At 42.1% G+C, this 15,992-nt stretch overlaps 1 protein-coding gene across 2 annotated transcripts in view; it reads right to left on the minus strand.

Annotated features, from left to right (window-relative positions):
* The window catches only part of cpxm2 (carboxypeptidase X (M14 family), member 2), a 50,101-nt gene that overhangs the window by 12,882 nt on the left and 21,227 nt on the right, over positions 1-15,992 (minus strand). For both annotated transcript variants that reach the window (XM_084079242.1, XM_084079241.1), the window contains exons 5-8: positions 13,009-13,093; positions 9,866-10,016; positions 9,184-9,272; positions 162-285 (exon numbers count right to left, since the gene is read on the minus strand). In XM_084079242.1, the coding sequence (XP_083935368.1) occupies positions 162-285; positions 9,184-9,272; positions 9,866-10,016; positions 13,009-13,093 (449 nt within the window). The remainder of the gene's footprint in view (positions 1-161; positions 286-9,183; positions 9,273-9,865; positions 10,017-13,008; positions 13,094-15,992) is intronic.

A 15,992-nucleotide genomic window follows, 5' to 3' on the forward strand; every position in this document is an offset into this window, starting at 1 on the left:
TGTTATAGCGGGCAATTATAATGTATAAGGCATATTTGGCTCATTTAATGGACCCGGCTCCATTTTCACTGTCAGAAAACTCTGACGTGCTCTGATGTCATTTACATGATATTGATCGATGGTCCTTTTATTTTATGATACAGTTTTGTTGATATTCTTACCAACTTCGTGTTCTCCTGGGTTGTCCGAGATCTCTATAGCATAGAGCTTGAGACCGTTGTAGCTCTTCCCTATGTTATAGATCCGTGTGATATTGGGGCACATGTCATTGACCACCTTCATAAGCTGTGAGAGAAGAACAGTTGGCAATTAGCTCTTAGTATGTGATGTAAAACTCGACCCAAAGCCATTGTTCAAACTGCAGGAAAGTATCAAACACAATCTTTAGGACTGGCTGTCCACGCCGTCATTTGCAAGTGATCAGTTTGGATGTTGTATCTGCATTGGTTGCTATGGTATTGATGTAACGACGAAGGTGCAGTTAGGGCTGTCACCAGTGGCGGAACAACTGAAAGACACTGATCAGGCCTCCCCCTGCGCACACACGTGTGGTGTGTGCCCAGCCCGTGCGCGCCAAAATTTGCGGGTTTTGGGCGGAGTGTGTTTTTTGGTTTTAGGGTTAGGGTGAGCTTCCAACAGTGTTTTGGGGTGCCTCGAATATATTTGCAGTTCCATGTAAGCTGGTGAATCTCTGGGAAAGTTGCGGAGAGGCGGAGCACGCAAATTGCGTCTAATTCTAATAAAATAAAGGTCCATGTGATCTGACGGCCTGGGCCCCCGGAGTCCCGGGCCCGTAGGCGGCCGCCTACCTGGCCTACCCGGACGCTCCGCCACTGGCTGTCACGATTACAAATTTAAGTTGACGATTAATTGTCACCCAAATAATTGCGATGAACAATTTAATTGTGTTTTTGGCATTGAACATTGGAACATAGGAATAACAATTGTATTTCTGTTCGTAATAAAAAATTGCACAGGGCAGATATGACAAATAACTTAAATATATAAAGAAATTATTGACATATTTAATAAATGTATACAGCTGATCTAGAAAATTGCTGATCTACAAGCTCACAACGCATCAGGAACTAACACGTTGTAAGCTTGTAGATCTGGTATTTCTGCTTTTTTATTTTTGAAAACGAAACGATTATGCTAAAATAATTGCCATTATCTAAAATCATTGCGATTAGACGATTATGTAATAATTGTGACAGGCCTAGGTGCAGTGATGGAAGAAGTAATCACATGTTTTACTTATACTATAGAGGATATGCGCATGCTTAAAGTGAATGGCACATCGAGTGGCAAATCGAGTGGCAAAGAAACATGCAAAATGAGTTTAACATTGTTTAATGTTGTTTAATGCAATCAGATATGACTTTTCTGTTTGGATGCATGGGCTGTCAAGGCCAGAAAGTATTTTTTTGACACTCAGTAGGCATTCCTGCATAACTTCCGGGTTTGATGATGATGTCACACGCATATCCTCTATATAACCAAAATATAAAAATACTCCATTACAAGTAAAATGTTACTTGAGTAAAAGTGCAAAAGTATTGGCATCAAAGTATGTTTAAAGTATCAAAAGTACTAAAATGTTTGAAAATAGCCAGGTATAGCACTGATAATCGACTGATTCGAAAGCCGTTATGCAAAGTAGGGAAACTGATATGTGGTGCTTTAGGCTGTGGGAATCAACTATACTGCCGGATTCTCATCTCTTCTCTCTCTGTAACGAGTTAATGTCTCTTTGGGTCGCTGCTGTAACTCAACTCAACCAAGGCATATCGAGCCTTTATATGCTGTTGGCTGCGGCCCTAATGTCACTACGATGATGTCAGGTAGTGTCAGGCATCCCCATATATATCGCTATGCCCAAATTTGGGACAGTCCTGGACGTTTCGGTTATCTCCATATATAGCCGTCTAAGAGAGAGTCTATGATGTCAGACTTGGGGAGGTTGATTGTCCCCATCTATGGGGATCTCCAGATATGGGAAGGTTGGGATCGACTGGGTCACTAAAGGTTGGGACTGAATGGGTCATTCATCCCCTTACATAGGTTTCTGGGCATCCTGTCATGATCCACCTTGCGGTGTTATCCATCTATGGCTAATACTGGCAAATATGCCCTGAATGTTCTTTACAGCTCTACAAGGCAGAGAGAGGACTGGGTAGTTCAGTTCGGCCCCCTACTACGCCTGCATGACCTAGCCTGCCTCGCCGGCCTGTCTCCTCTGGGTGTAGGCTTTGTAGATGTCCAGGAACATATCCTTGCACGCGATCTTAGCCCCGAGCTTAGAGCATATGAGGAAGGAGCCGGCCATCTTGCGGTGGAGGGAGTAGGTCTCCTCGGGCGGAGGTGTGAGACGGTGGCGCAGCATGACGGGGACGAGGCCCCGAGGTATTGCAAATTTGGGCCGGTTGGTGGTGCCCACTATTAACGAATGAAAACGGGTTCGACCATTGGGCTTGACTCACAGGCTTGCACACAGAGGTAGTTTGTGACGTAATGCATAAAGGGCACTACTTGAATCCATAAAGGAATGTAATCAGCAGACATGGAGATAGCACTGGCCTGATCCGCACCACGATGCACTCGTAACTGCAGTGACATCACAGTGATGTCCACTCTAAATTGGTCTATTCCACATATACAAGAATAAGTATTGTATTCATTCAAACGTGTGTTAACCAGCTGCTGAATCGGACTATAACAAGAACCACTATCCAAAGTAACCGTGAACTTTTAGGGAACGTTCTAGAGGAGGACTTGTTACCACAACTGACTGGCTAATTTGCTGTCTTGAACAGTGTTTGTACTGTACAGTAGGTTCACTCCGAGACTAAATGGCTTCCCAATTTGCTTTTTCAGTGGAGGATTTGTCCTGTCCCGTGTGTCATGACATATTTCAACATCCTGTTCTCCTGTCATGTAGCCACAGCTTCTGTAAAGACTGTCTGCAGAAATGGTGGACACATACGAAAAATAAGAAATGTCCACTTTGTTATAAAACATCTTCAGTAAATGATCCACCCTGTAACCTGGCTCTGAAGAACCTGTGTGATACCACTCAAGAGAAATGTCAGAAAATGGTTCTCAAGGAAGAAGTCCAGAAATCTCTGAAGATCTTACAGAATAAACTGATGGTCTTTAATAAAGTTAAAACAAACTGTGACCAAGCAGCAGAACACATTAAGGTCCAGACCCAGAACACGGAGAGGAATATTATGGAGCAGTTTAAGAAGCTTCATCAGTTTTTGCACGAGGAAGAGGAGGCTAGGATTGCTGCATTGAGGGAGGAAGAGTTGAAGAAGACTCAGGTGATGAAAGAGAAGATTGAGGGTCTGAACAGAGAGGTGTCAATCCTTTCATACGTCATCAAAGCCATGGAGGAGGAGCTGAGAGCTGAACACATCTCATTCCTGCACAACCACAAGGCCACAATGGAAGGAGTCCAGCTCACACTGCAGGACCAACAACTGGTTTCAGGAGCACTGATGGACGTTGGCAAACACCTGGGTAACCTGACCTTCAGAGTCTGGGACAAGATGAAGGACATTGCCCCCTACACTCCGGTGATTTTGGACCCCAACGCTGCCCATCCATTGTACATCCTGTCTGATGATCTGACCAGTGTGAGACGTGGTGAGGCACAGCAGCTTCCCGACAACCCAGAGAGGTATGACTACTATGGAAATGTCCTGGGTTCTGAGGGCTTCAACTCAGGGACTCACAGCTGGGATGTTGAGGTTGGAGACAATGCACACTGGACAGTGGGTGTGTTACCGGAGTCTTTTCAGAGGAAAGGAAACAGGGGGGGTAAATTCTGGATTATAGAGTTCCATAATGGTAAATACACAGCCAAATACTCACCAGGGAAAGCCATTGATCTCCCGGTGCAGCGGCATCTCCGGAGGATCAGTGTCCAGCTGGACTGTGACAAAGGAAAGCTCACATTCTCCGATCCTGATTCTAATACGCACATACACACCTTCACGCACACTTTTACTGACACACTCTTTCCATACATGTTCACTGATCATAGTCTCCCTCTGAAGATGTTACCAGCGAAGGTCAGAGTAAAGTCCCTGACACACTGCGAGCGTCAGGCGTGTGCGAAGGGTCAAAACCTGTTGCCGCGTCTTTCAGAGCTCGGTTCTATTCTTGAGCGTCAACGCTCGGCACTGAACGATGGAGCACGGTACGGACTCCCAGCGTGCGTGTGCATGCTTGTGTGTGTGTGTGTGTATGCGTGTTTTGGTACATACTTCGTTTAATTCGTGTCAGTGTGAGTAGGTGTCCCTGACTGTTACTGTTCCTGAAGAATCCGTGTGGGCTCAATATAAAGAATCATCCATTGACTTCCAGTATAAAAGTACAGTTAATAAAAAGTGGAATATTTCAAAAAGTATATAGGTTAAAAAAAGAGTCGAAACGCCAAAGTTTTGAGAAGAAATTATACACTAGATGGGTTCTGTTCCTGGAGAAACAGTGTAGGCTCAATCTCTTGACGTACGACACAAGATGTTCTTAAAGCGTAAAATACACATTTTTAAAGTTAAATATTTAGTGAGGTGAGGATAAATACCTGGTATCAACCATCCAAAGTAATAGGGAGTGTGGAATAGTGGTGAAGAAGAGTGCAGGCAGGATGGAGGAGAGTGATTTGTGACACAAGGGTACCAGCAAGAGTGAGAGGGAAGATGTATAAGATGGTATTGAGACCAGTTATGCTGTACGGCTTGGAAACGGCGGCACTGACGAAAAGACAGAACGCAGAGCTCCAGGTGGCAGAACTGTCACTCCTGATTCCCAGGAGTGACAAGGATGGTACACGATCAGAAATGACTACAGGATCCGCCCAGGTTGGAAAGTTTGGGGACTAAAAAGGTATATATATATATGGTATATATGGACGTGTGCTGAGGAGTGATGAGGGGTACACTGGGAGAAGGAGGCTGAAGATGTAGCTGCCAGGCAAGAGGAGAAGAGGGAAGGCCAAAGAGGAGGTTTATGGATGCGGTGAGAGAGGACATGCAGGTGGCTGGAGTGTGCGAGGAAGATCCCGAAAACAGAAGCAGATGGAAACAGATGATCCGCAGTGGCGACCCCTGATGGGAATTAGCCGAAAGAAAAGCAAGAACAAGAAATATTTCAAAAAGGATAAGATTAAAACACATTTAAAAGCCCAGAGATGAACATTTTCAAGTCTGAATGGAGCTTCTAAGTGAAAGTATGATGGAGCTAGAGCAAGCCAAAGTTTTTAGGTGAAAACATAAAAATAAAATAAAGAAGTGTGAAACAGTGAGGGCGCTCACATCTGAGAATGATGTTCCATGTAAAAACGGATGACGTCGTCCATTCCTGACCTGAACTCTTCCAAGTTGGTATTTCTTTGCTCAATCCTGGAGATATTTCAATGAATATGGTGTCACTATTTGACAAGTAGCCCCTCCTGAAGCTCATAATCCCCAATCTCCCTCTGGAAACAGATTTGGTTTCCTATGTGCGGGAGACCCGAGTTCGATCCCTGGTGTTACGGTTGCAATTACCTCTCTCTGTCAGGAAAGGACATAAAACTTACAGATTGAAGCTTTAATAAAAACAATCTGATTCCAATCGGAGGAAGAAATTACCTGTCTGCTAGCACTTTGGGGGAGGGAATGCCCCAGTAGAGGCTTGAAGGAACAAGACAATATATCAAGACTGAAGAGGGAAATAAAACATTTATAGTCTAAATATAAGGAGATAAAAGACGGTAACAACAACAAATGCGAGGCAGGATGAAACAGTTGCCCATTTTATTAGCGATAGACAGCATTCTTTCTCACCTACAAGGCAAAGCGTCGTTACCACAGCAACCATTGCGGATAGGTTGACGGTGTCTGAATACACACATTGGATCTAATCTCTTTCAAATAACACTCTGGACAGCCAGTAGGCTACCAAAGATCTGAAGAGCCTAAAGCAGGGGTGGGCAACTTTGATATTGGAGAGGGCCACTATATTTCCACTCTCACTGCAGAGGGCCACATTGCATACAGAAACCTCTTATCTCTGTACTTTTTGAGCGGTGCAACCGCTCCTATAAAAGGGTTTAGGACCCATCCGTGGCGAAAGTTTTTCTTTCCGTCGTGAAAATGTGTCTTTCGCTGTACTCTGATTGGCTGATTGGCTGTGACGTATACTGTGATTGGCTAGCGAGACGCATGATGAAATTAATAACTCATAAATAGCACCGCTCACTTCACACTGGGTGTGATTTTTTTCGTAATTAATGCTCTACTTCGTCATTCTATGTCACACAAAAGTAGAAAAAATAGCCGATCTACAAGCCCAAACACGTCGCAGTGCGATACGTTGAGCTTGTAGATCTGCTATTTTCTAATATTATTTTATTGGAATTTCAAATGCATTTAGTTATACTTATGTCAACTTTATGAACTTAAATACAAATACATTGGACATAAAAAAGACAATAAAATACTAGTCATTAAGCTACTAATAAGTAATCAAAGTGGGTCATGTTTGCATGTTTGGAATTGTAACAGCTGAAATCAATAATATATCAGTATTCCGATATTAACCTGCGGGCCACATTAAGTGAAGGTGGGGGCCACATGTGGCCCCGGGGCCGCCAGTTGCCCATGTATGGCCTAAACAAAGACCACCAGAGACGAGAGAATAATTTGCTGAAATGGTTAGTTAATCAATTCAGCACTATTCTTTAAACTTAAAAAAAAAGAAAAGAAATCGAAGTATATCCAGCATCGCATTCCCCTAGATCCGATTCTTCTAGTCAGTCTGGATATGATTTTACCAAAACAAACGCCTAACAAAGTACAGACAGTTCCCTTGGCACTCAAGTGGAAAGCGCTGCCTCATAACGTTAGCACGGTGTTGTGCATATCGTGTCGCTGAAACACCATGGCAATGAAAACAATAACAAAAAGGCGTCTTGGGTTAATAATGTTCTGAGCAATAAAAGGTGCCGAGCGAGGAGACGCGGGTCAAGGCATGATGATGTACTGCATGAGGATGGAATTGGGGAACAGATGGACCACAGCAATTGCATGGTGACTGTGAGCCAAATATAACAATAACACCTACCACGTATACTGTGTGTGTGTGTGTGTGTGTGTGTGTGTGCGTGTGCGCGCGGGAGAGAGCAGTGACAGAGAAGAGGAATTACAGCGGGGAGAAGGCTAACACGACAAGCAGCATTAATGTTAGACATTTTTGTTTACATGCTCCCACATGCACCAGCTGCTGTGGGGACATCATTAATCAGTCGGGAGTGATCAGGTTTTAATTAAGGCGTGTTGAACCTAGATTTTTACCGAGTAAATCATTAAACAAACATCTGTTTTTTTTCGGTACACAAAACAAGGGAAGATGTGTGAAATTCTTGCCACGTTCTCGGCTATAATAGCCTGCTATTCCCTCAACAATTACACCTGGCCCATATCGCCTGGAACAATGCATGACTTGTTCCAGCATTATCAGTTTTTACCTACAGTACTACTATCCACTTAATCACCACTCATATAGGCTGCTCTATCTTTGGGAAGTACAATCAACTTAACCCATTAAGACCGGGAACGCATCTGTGTGTGTCATTTTAAGATTTCTTTGACTGTTCAAAAATAGCAGATATACAAGCTCATAGCTCGGCACCGAGTGCCGCGCTATGAGCTTGTAGATCTGCTATTTTTGAAAAATCAAGAACAAATCTTTGAATATATATTTTTTGAAGCGAACATTTTTAACTCATCTTACAACTTCTGGGGGGTCCCTGGAACAACATATTTTGAGATGGGGGTCCACGGCCAAATATATATCATTTTGGGGGTCCTTGACATGAAACATTTTGAGAACCACTGATATATAGCAACATACCTTTTTTTCCAAAAAACTGTTAGGATTTTGAAGACATTCCCCAGAAGCAAAGATTTGAGTTAAAAAGCACTTAAAGCAAAGATTTGCACAACATTTCCACGATTTTTCTACAAGCTCATGAGCTTGTAGATCTGCTATTTTTAAATAGCCAAAGAAATCTAAAATGACACAAACGCATTCCCGGTCTGAATGGGTTAATGAAGCACATGATGTACTTATCAGGTCATAGTCTCTAGGTGAATGGTGTCATTAAAACGACGGTTTGAGGGGAATCCTGCCTTGATAAAGTGCCACATCATTGTCTGGAGGGACTCCATGTTAAACTTGTCCTCACATGCTTTTAGAACCCAGTTTCAACCCCTTCGGCACGACCCATGGCTTTTAAACATAACCAGGGGGGACTACTGGAAAGTTAAAACGATGTAAAAAGCGTTTCCAAAAACCTGTCAAAAAGCTTCACCTCGGGACTCCGTCAAAGCCATATTGAAGACTTTTACTCCCCGAGGAGGCATTTACTTTAATGGAGTAGATACCGTGAGCTATTTCCACTTGCAGCCTGTGAGGTTATGGTACCGGAAAGTTTAAAGTGTGCTGAAGGAAAACCTGGGGTACTTGCGAGTATTAGCCACCTGCACATAGAGCAACATGTCAAGGTCAAAGAGGTATTAAAGACCTATGACTAATGATGCACATTAGCCGCAAAAAACGTTCCTACTTCAAACACTGAATTGATATCTTTTTCTTTTTCACTCCAGCAATGCCCGCAGTTGCATAGTCACCCGTACCGTTTAAGGGTTTGCGTGAGTTTGTCTCATTGAGGTTCACTCAACAGAAGTTCGGGATGCTGGCCTAGCAGCAGGCTGTTTAGGAGGAGCTGCTTAGAGGAGATTATGATTCACAACTCTCGTACCTTCATAGCCATTCAGTTACAGTGTTCGCACGCTGGCAAATACAGCCGTCTTTGTGCGCAGTACAAACAGGCTACCGTGTGGCGACAACGCCATGAATAAGAAATGCCTCGACCCGTCCAGATGCTTGATGCATTTTCACTGGCTTGGCACGGTGTACGTTCCCATCAATCTGCTCTCGCAGAGGGCACGCGGCTTTGATGGATGAAGCGCACGCATCGTTTGAGCAGCAAACACACAAAAAATATTGTATCGCTGACATGTTCTGGTGCTGTGCAGGAATAATCTATAGCTGAACCTTTCATGAATAAAACATGGCAAAAAAGGGGCAGAATCGAAATCGGATATTGCCGGCTTTATTGCAACTTACCTGCCTCATTTCTTTGTAGCTGTGATGTCTGAAGTCTAAGTTGTCTGTAGTTGTGACTTCATTGCGTCTGTGGTAATAATTGTTGGGGTCTGCAGAGGATCAGAAAAACACATTATGATATCCAGAGATTAACCACTTAAACCCTATTGACCTGGGTTCCCCAGGGATCTGTATAGGCGCCCCCCTTCCCTTTTGATGACTGTTTAAAAATATATATTATCGTAAGAATAGCCGATCTACAAGCTCACAACGCGTCTCATTGCGACACGTTGTGAGCCTGTAGATCTGTTTTTTCTCCGCTACTTTTGTGTGACACTCTTGTGTGACGAAGTAGGGCATTCATTTATGAAAAAACATAAAAAGTTTAAATATGGAGATACATGGTTTCTTCTGTAAATAGCAGATATACAAGCTCACAGCACGTCACTTCGTGCCACACTGCAAACTTGTACGTCTGATATTTTTGAATATTTTTTGAAACATTTTGAATCTGTTTACACAAATCTTCTCTTCTGGGAGGGTTCCTGATGGCACAAAACATTGTCAGATGGGGGTCCATGGCCAAATACATGTCATTTCTCATTTTGGGGGTCCTGGGGGAACTACTGATTTAGAAGACATTCGTTCAATCGGCCTCATGTCTTTATAATGGGTTTATACAAGGCCCATACAAACCCGTCACCTGGCATGGGACAGCCAAGGATCTCTGCTCTCATGCAGATGTTGCCACTCTTAAACCAGGAACGAGGATTCACTCGAATGTACCGGGCGACCACTGGCTTCAGGAATCGGTTCTTGACCGGGATCTCCTTTTCCTTGTTGCCAACGAAGATCTACTGAGGCAAAGCACATTCAATCCATAGTGAATAAACCAGTGGTGGAAAAAGTACTAAAAATGTTTTTCTTAAGTAAAAGTATCAATACTGCAATGTAGAAATACTCTGTTACAAATAAAAGTCTGGAATTCAAAATTGACTTGAGTAAAAGGGCAAAAGGTTTGGTATCAAAATGTACTTAAAGTACCAAAAGTAGAAAGTACCGGCACTCATTATGCAGAATGCCCCATTTCACAAATTTTAAAATGTATAAAAATCTTTTGAAAATAGCCGAAATGTATATAGGGCTGAAGTGGGTAATGTATGTTTTGTAATAATAACAAAATCTACAAAGTAACTAAAGTTTTCAAGTAATTGTAGTGGAATAAAAGTACAATATTTGTCTCTAAGATGTAGTGGAGTTGAAGTAAAAGTGCAGACAATTGGAAATACCTACTAAAAATACCTAAACATTGTACTTAAGTACAGTACTTGTGTAAATTTACTTAGTTACTTTCCACCTCCGGAATAAACAGTTGAGAGTGGAGCTATTTTTGTCTGGACCAGCAGGCCGGCCCCTACACCTGTGAATGTCACGGACTGTGATGAAGTTTACAGCATTGGTTAGTCGGTTGGCCTAACAACGGATTACGCAATTGCAGAGCAATCATTCCCCCTGGCTATTGTGGTCTACGCTGGGTTGGCTTAACAACAAACTAGCCAATCTGAGATACATTTTCCCTCTAGGCTATGGGCAGTATCGTACTTAAGTAAAAGTATCAATACTGCGATCAGCTATGAGCAGAATACAAGCCTATAGGCTATGTACCGTATGATCTCTTGCTTGTGAACGTGCAGATTGGTTGTCTGCCAAGTACAGGAGTACAGCTTTGTTTATATGCACGGATAGCTCTTGGTCAGTGCTGATCGCAACAGAACTGAGAGGGGAAAAAAAGTGTTGACCAGAAAACTTCAGCTAGATATGTTAGTTATTCAGATAATACACATTTGTGATGTAACTAACTGTATGAAATACAGTAGTCATTTAACTAACGGCTGTTGGGACTGAAGACGTATGATGAGTCGGCAATATTCAGTTCAATTCCTCGTAAACTAACCTGAAAGAGCATATTTGTCTCCGGTCGTGAAACGTTCACTTTTACTCTTGAGTTATTGCAATTTCACAGGCCTGTTTGTGTATTTATCATGGTTCCGGTATAATGTCATTGTATCATAAAGACATATCCAGACGGGATTATTGTTACCGGGGGACGTCTTGTAATGTAATGTTCACTCACTGGTGTAATTCGGTGACTTTGGCGCTGTGCAGGTCAACGTTAAAGGGATAGTTCACCCCCAAAATGACTTTTTGTCCTATCAATTAGTCACCCCATGGAGACCTGAATTCATGAACGGAACCGCTGCCTACCGGTCTCCATGGGGTCACTAATTGATTAAAAAAAAAGTCATTTTGGGGGTGAAATTGATACAAAAAAAGTAATTTTGGGGGTGAACTATCCCTTTAATACAAGTGTATCTATCAGGTGATTGGCCAAATGTATTTAATACAAAATAGGTAAAGAAAAAACACTATGCCTGATGAAAACATCACTTAGTTTAGTTAGTGCTGAAACATAAGCTAAATGCAAGAGAGAAACGATCCGTTGTGCCTTTCTTTATTTTAACAACAGTAAATGTTATTTTGAAGTTTATTAGTCCCGGATGTCTAGTATGTCAGTGTTTGGGAGCATTCATGTTTGAGTGCTTTAACACAGGTTGAAGCAGGCGGTGGTCCAGCTATGCTGCCTTTGATTCATTCCTCTAAGCCCTCCGTTTTGTACAGTCTTTTGATTTGTATGTGATTTATTTTGTAAATAACATATTTTGAAAAAAAATACTGTATGTATTACTGCAACAAATACACATTAATTGACAATGATGAGGATAACACAATAAAGTACAAAAAAATAAAAGGGATATTTTGAAATGCCTGATAGTTTGGCCAGTTGGTACACAGAGCATAATGCTCCTTCAGAGCACGAGGAGCATTGATGACCCATGGTTCGAATCCGGCCCTTATCTTTCTTGCATGTCTCTCCCCCCTTGGTCTCCTGTCTCTCTACACTGACCAATCTAAGATAAAGCATAATAACATGCCAAAAATCGTTAAAATAGATAAATAATTGTGGTCCAGCCATATACTGCTCTAGTTCTGGACCTAGTCTAATTATAATTTTAATTGTGGTTCTATTGTCTTGGTCAGCTTCATCTTCAACACGCAAGAAAGTATGTGAGTAAAATATATGTCTTCCTTTTGGAACAACCCAAGTAGAACTTCATGACAGCTTATTAAATCCTCTAAGTGGGATGTTTTTTCACCACCTTTGGCATTTTGAAAGATCAAACGGGTATTTGTCACAAAAGTTGGAAGAGCGGGGTGACGTGGGAGGTTGTTACAGTAGGTCAGACTAGAGGAGGAGAAGTATCCCAAATACCATATTTGGCATCATTAACCAGAATGTGCACATTTAGGCTACATCACAATTATAGAGGGATTGTTTTGGTTTTGCTTCCACCATATATACAGTAGCATGGCCAAAAATGGACTTTCAGTTAAAATAGATCATTGCACCAATTAACTCCTTCAGGGTGATGCAACCCCCCGCCATTCCACAGCGGGGTCCTGTATTACCGTGTCGTTCATTATCCCTCTCTTGTGTTGCCTCTGACATCTGTCTTTTGTGTTTAGTCTAGTTAAACTCACTTCCCAGTGAGAGCTGAGAAACTGAATCCTGTTCTTTTTTTTGCCATCCACTTATGCAGTATTTGACTGGTTGCAGCAAGTTAACAAGGGGAAGGTATGACGGCGACTAAAAGGATCTATTCAAAGGATTCTTTGCTGCTGAAAATAAAGTGTCAGTATTGCAGAGAGATATATGTACGTCAGGGCTATACTTTAATTGGATTTCCCCCGAAATCCAATTAGCCTTTTGTAATGTCCATCACTCACCAAGTCGTCCGTTCTGTTCTTCAGCGTAACCCAGGTGTGGCTGTCATTGCTCACCAGGACTTTGTATGATGTCACCCAATCACTCCTGGTGTAATGAGGGGAGAGGAAGAGAAATGTCTTATTAGGCTGAGGTGTCCGTGACAATATGGCTCGGCACGCATCCAGACATATGAGCACACATGTCTCTTCTGATGAATGTCGCTTTAGAAACAAGTTAGGAGGTCAAACTGTGACCCCTTAGAACATTCGTAACGATCTGCCATGTTTCAGTTTCAAACTAGACGAGAGCAATATGTCTAGTGCACCTTTAGTGGATTCTATCTAGATACTTATGAACTAGCTGTGCACTGACTGTGAAAAGAGAATTCTGCTGAGCATATATACCGTACACTACAGCACAAGTAAGACTTGTATAGTAAGACCAAATGTCAGTTATACTGTATGTAGTCAAATCAATATTTAAATTTAATTATTTGAATTGCAGGAGTTATTTACAGCAGTGATTATGAAACTTTTTCATGTCAAGGACCCCCAAAATGATATGTATTAAAAATAGCAGATCTATAAGCTCATTGCACGGCGCTCTGTGCTGCGCTATGAGCTTGTATATCTGCTATTTTTGAATAGCCAAAATATAAAATATGGATAAAGGGGTTAAAATGATTGTGACGCTTTATTAACCAATTTTGCTGGGGACCCCTGGTACCCCCCCCAAGGACGGCTGGGGGTCCCCGGACCCCACTTTGAGAAACAATGATTTACAGTAGATACACTTTTATTGAAGGAGGAACAATTAAGGAAATTCAGTTCATAGTATTGTAGCACCACAGTAAGGATGAAACAAAGAGACAGGTAAGGGTATAGAGAACAAGTACCGGATAAGTAGGAACACTAGTAAAAAGATAGGATAACAATATGAAAGACAGTATAAAGTGGATTGGCCGTGTAATGAATAGGCTTCTGTCTGAATGCATGCAGGCTGTGTTCAGCAAATGCACTGTTCAGTGAATCCTGGATGTAGTTTAGTACATCAAGTCTGAGTTAATTGCCTCACTTTGGGGTTGTCACCGCGCCAAGCCACATTCCTTGAGTGAACCTCATACATGGCAACAAATTGTTTCTGATTCTGCCCCAGACTCTGTTCCTTACAGTAGTAGCAACCTTAGAATATTAATCCATTTAGACCGGGAACGCATCTGTGTGTCATATTTAGATTTCCTTGGGTATTCAAGAATAGCAGATATACAAGCTCATAGCGCAAAGAGCTTGTAGATCTGCAATTGTTGAAAAATCGTGAAAATGTGTGCAAGTCTTTGAATATATATATATTTTTTGACTCAAATTGTGCCTTGAGTCATATTTTGTGACTCAAATCATTGCTCCTGGGGATTCTACAAATGTCTTCTAAATCCTAACAGTTTTCTGAAAAACATTGCTATATGAGTGGTTCTCAAACTTTTAAGGTCAAGGACCACCCAAAATTATATGTATTTGGCCGCGGACCCCCATCTCAAAATATGTTGTTCCAGGGACCCCCAGAAGCACAGATCTTGCTCAAAGTTTCTACGATTTGAAAAATAATAGCAGATCTACAAGCTCATAGTGCGGCACTCGGTGCCGCGCTATGAGCTTGTATATCTGCTATTTTTGAATAGTCAAACAAATCTTAAAATGACACAGATGCGTTCCCGGTCTTAATGGATTAATCGAGAGCAACTTATTCAAGGCACAGAGACATGACACCTCCAACTTCAGAACACTCTCTCTCTCATGCCCATAATTGGAACACACAAACGATGGGACGCCTTCCATTGCACTTTTTATTAGAACACAGCGCTACTGTACCTGATGTTCTGGGTTATACAGTAGGGTGTATAAGATGACAGATAAAGGCATCACGGTCAGTGGGATATTCTGGTAAGAATTCCCCGGCCTGCTAATTATAAAGCTCTGTTATGATCAGAAGTCCCAGAGCTGGGAACTGCAGACAGCTAACCCAGCCCTAGACGGCTAATTGCTGGGAAATTCTGTCCCTTCTGCCCAGGCTGTGCTCTTCTGTGCACGGAGATAGTGCAGAACTTGAAGGGAAATTACGCACGCACGCATGCTCGCAACACATACACAAATGCACACGCACATGCACGAGCACGCACAGAGACATGCGCATGCATGCACACACACACACACACACACACACACACACACACACACACACACACACACACACACACACACACACACACGCGCAGCACTGTAGCCACACAGCAGTTTCCAGAGGTCTGTGCCACCCTTTCCAATTAAGGAGTACAAAGGCCAGAATGTGTCAAATATTATTAGAGGTCAGACGCAGAGTGAACGTAGCTTCTAGGAAAAATGTGATAATCAGCAGAAAGTAAATGGTTTGCTTGGTGAACTGAGGGCCTTCTTGTTCCATTCTTCCCCCAGATGCAGCTAAATTTGTTTTGTTTTTTTAACCACCAGATGCCTGAGGAAGGGAAGGTCTTTTGACCGAAACGTTGCAAATTTAATAAAACTGTTTAATTATTGAGCAAGCTGGTGTCTCCTTCTCCTTACATTTTTTAGCCACTTAAAGGGTCCCTACACAATCAAATGGGAATGATTTTTTCCGTGCAATTAATTTGCCTGAAAATCAGTCTTTCACGCTGATGAAGCGACGCGATTTGTATTCAGAACGAGTTTTTCACTGCAAATAAAGACAACAACCTGTATGAATGAACAATCAACTACAGCAAATAATTGTGATGCAAAATACTCGCCGGTGATTTTATTTTTTGTTTATTTGTCATAGCTTCTGTGTGTAAAGAGACCTTAAGCCCTATTTTATAATTGCGATAAAATAGTCGATCCATAAGCTCATAAAGCGTTGTGATGCGATACGTTGTTTGGGAGCTAGAACTGTTATTTTTTCTATTTTTGAAGAATGTCAGCTATGCATGCCCAAATTAGAGATGACAGGGTTCAGA

This window comes from Gymnoscopelus microlampas, assembly GCF_963454915.1.
Source record: "Gymnoscopelus microlampas genome assembly, chromosome: 14".
NCBI classification, from domain to species: domain Eukaryota; kingdom Metazoa; phylum Chordata; class Actinopteri; order Myctophiformes; family Myctophidae; genus Gymnoscopelus; species Gymnoscopelus microlampas.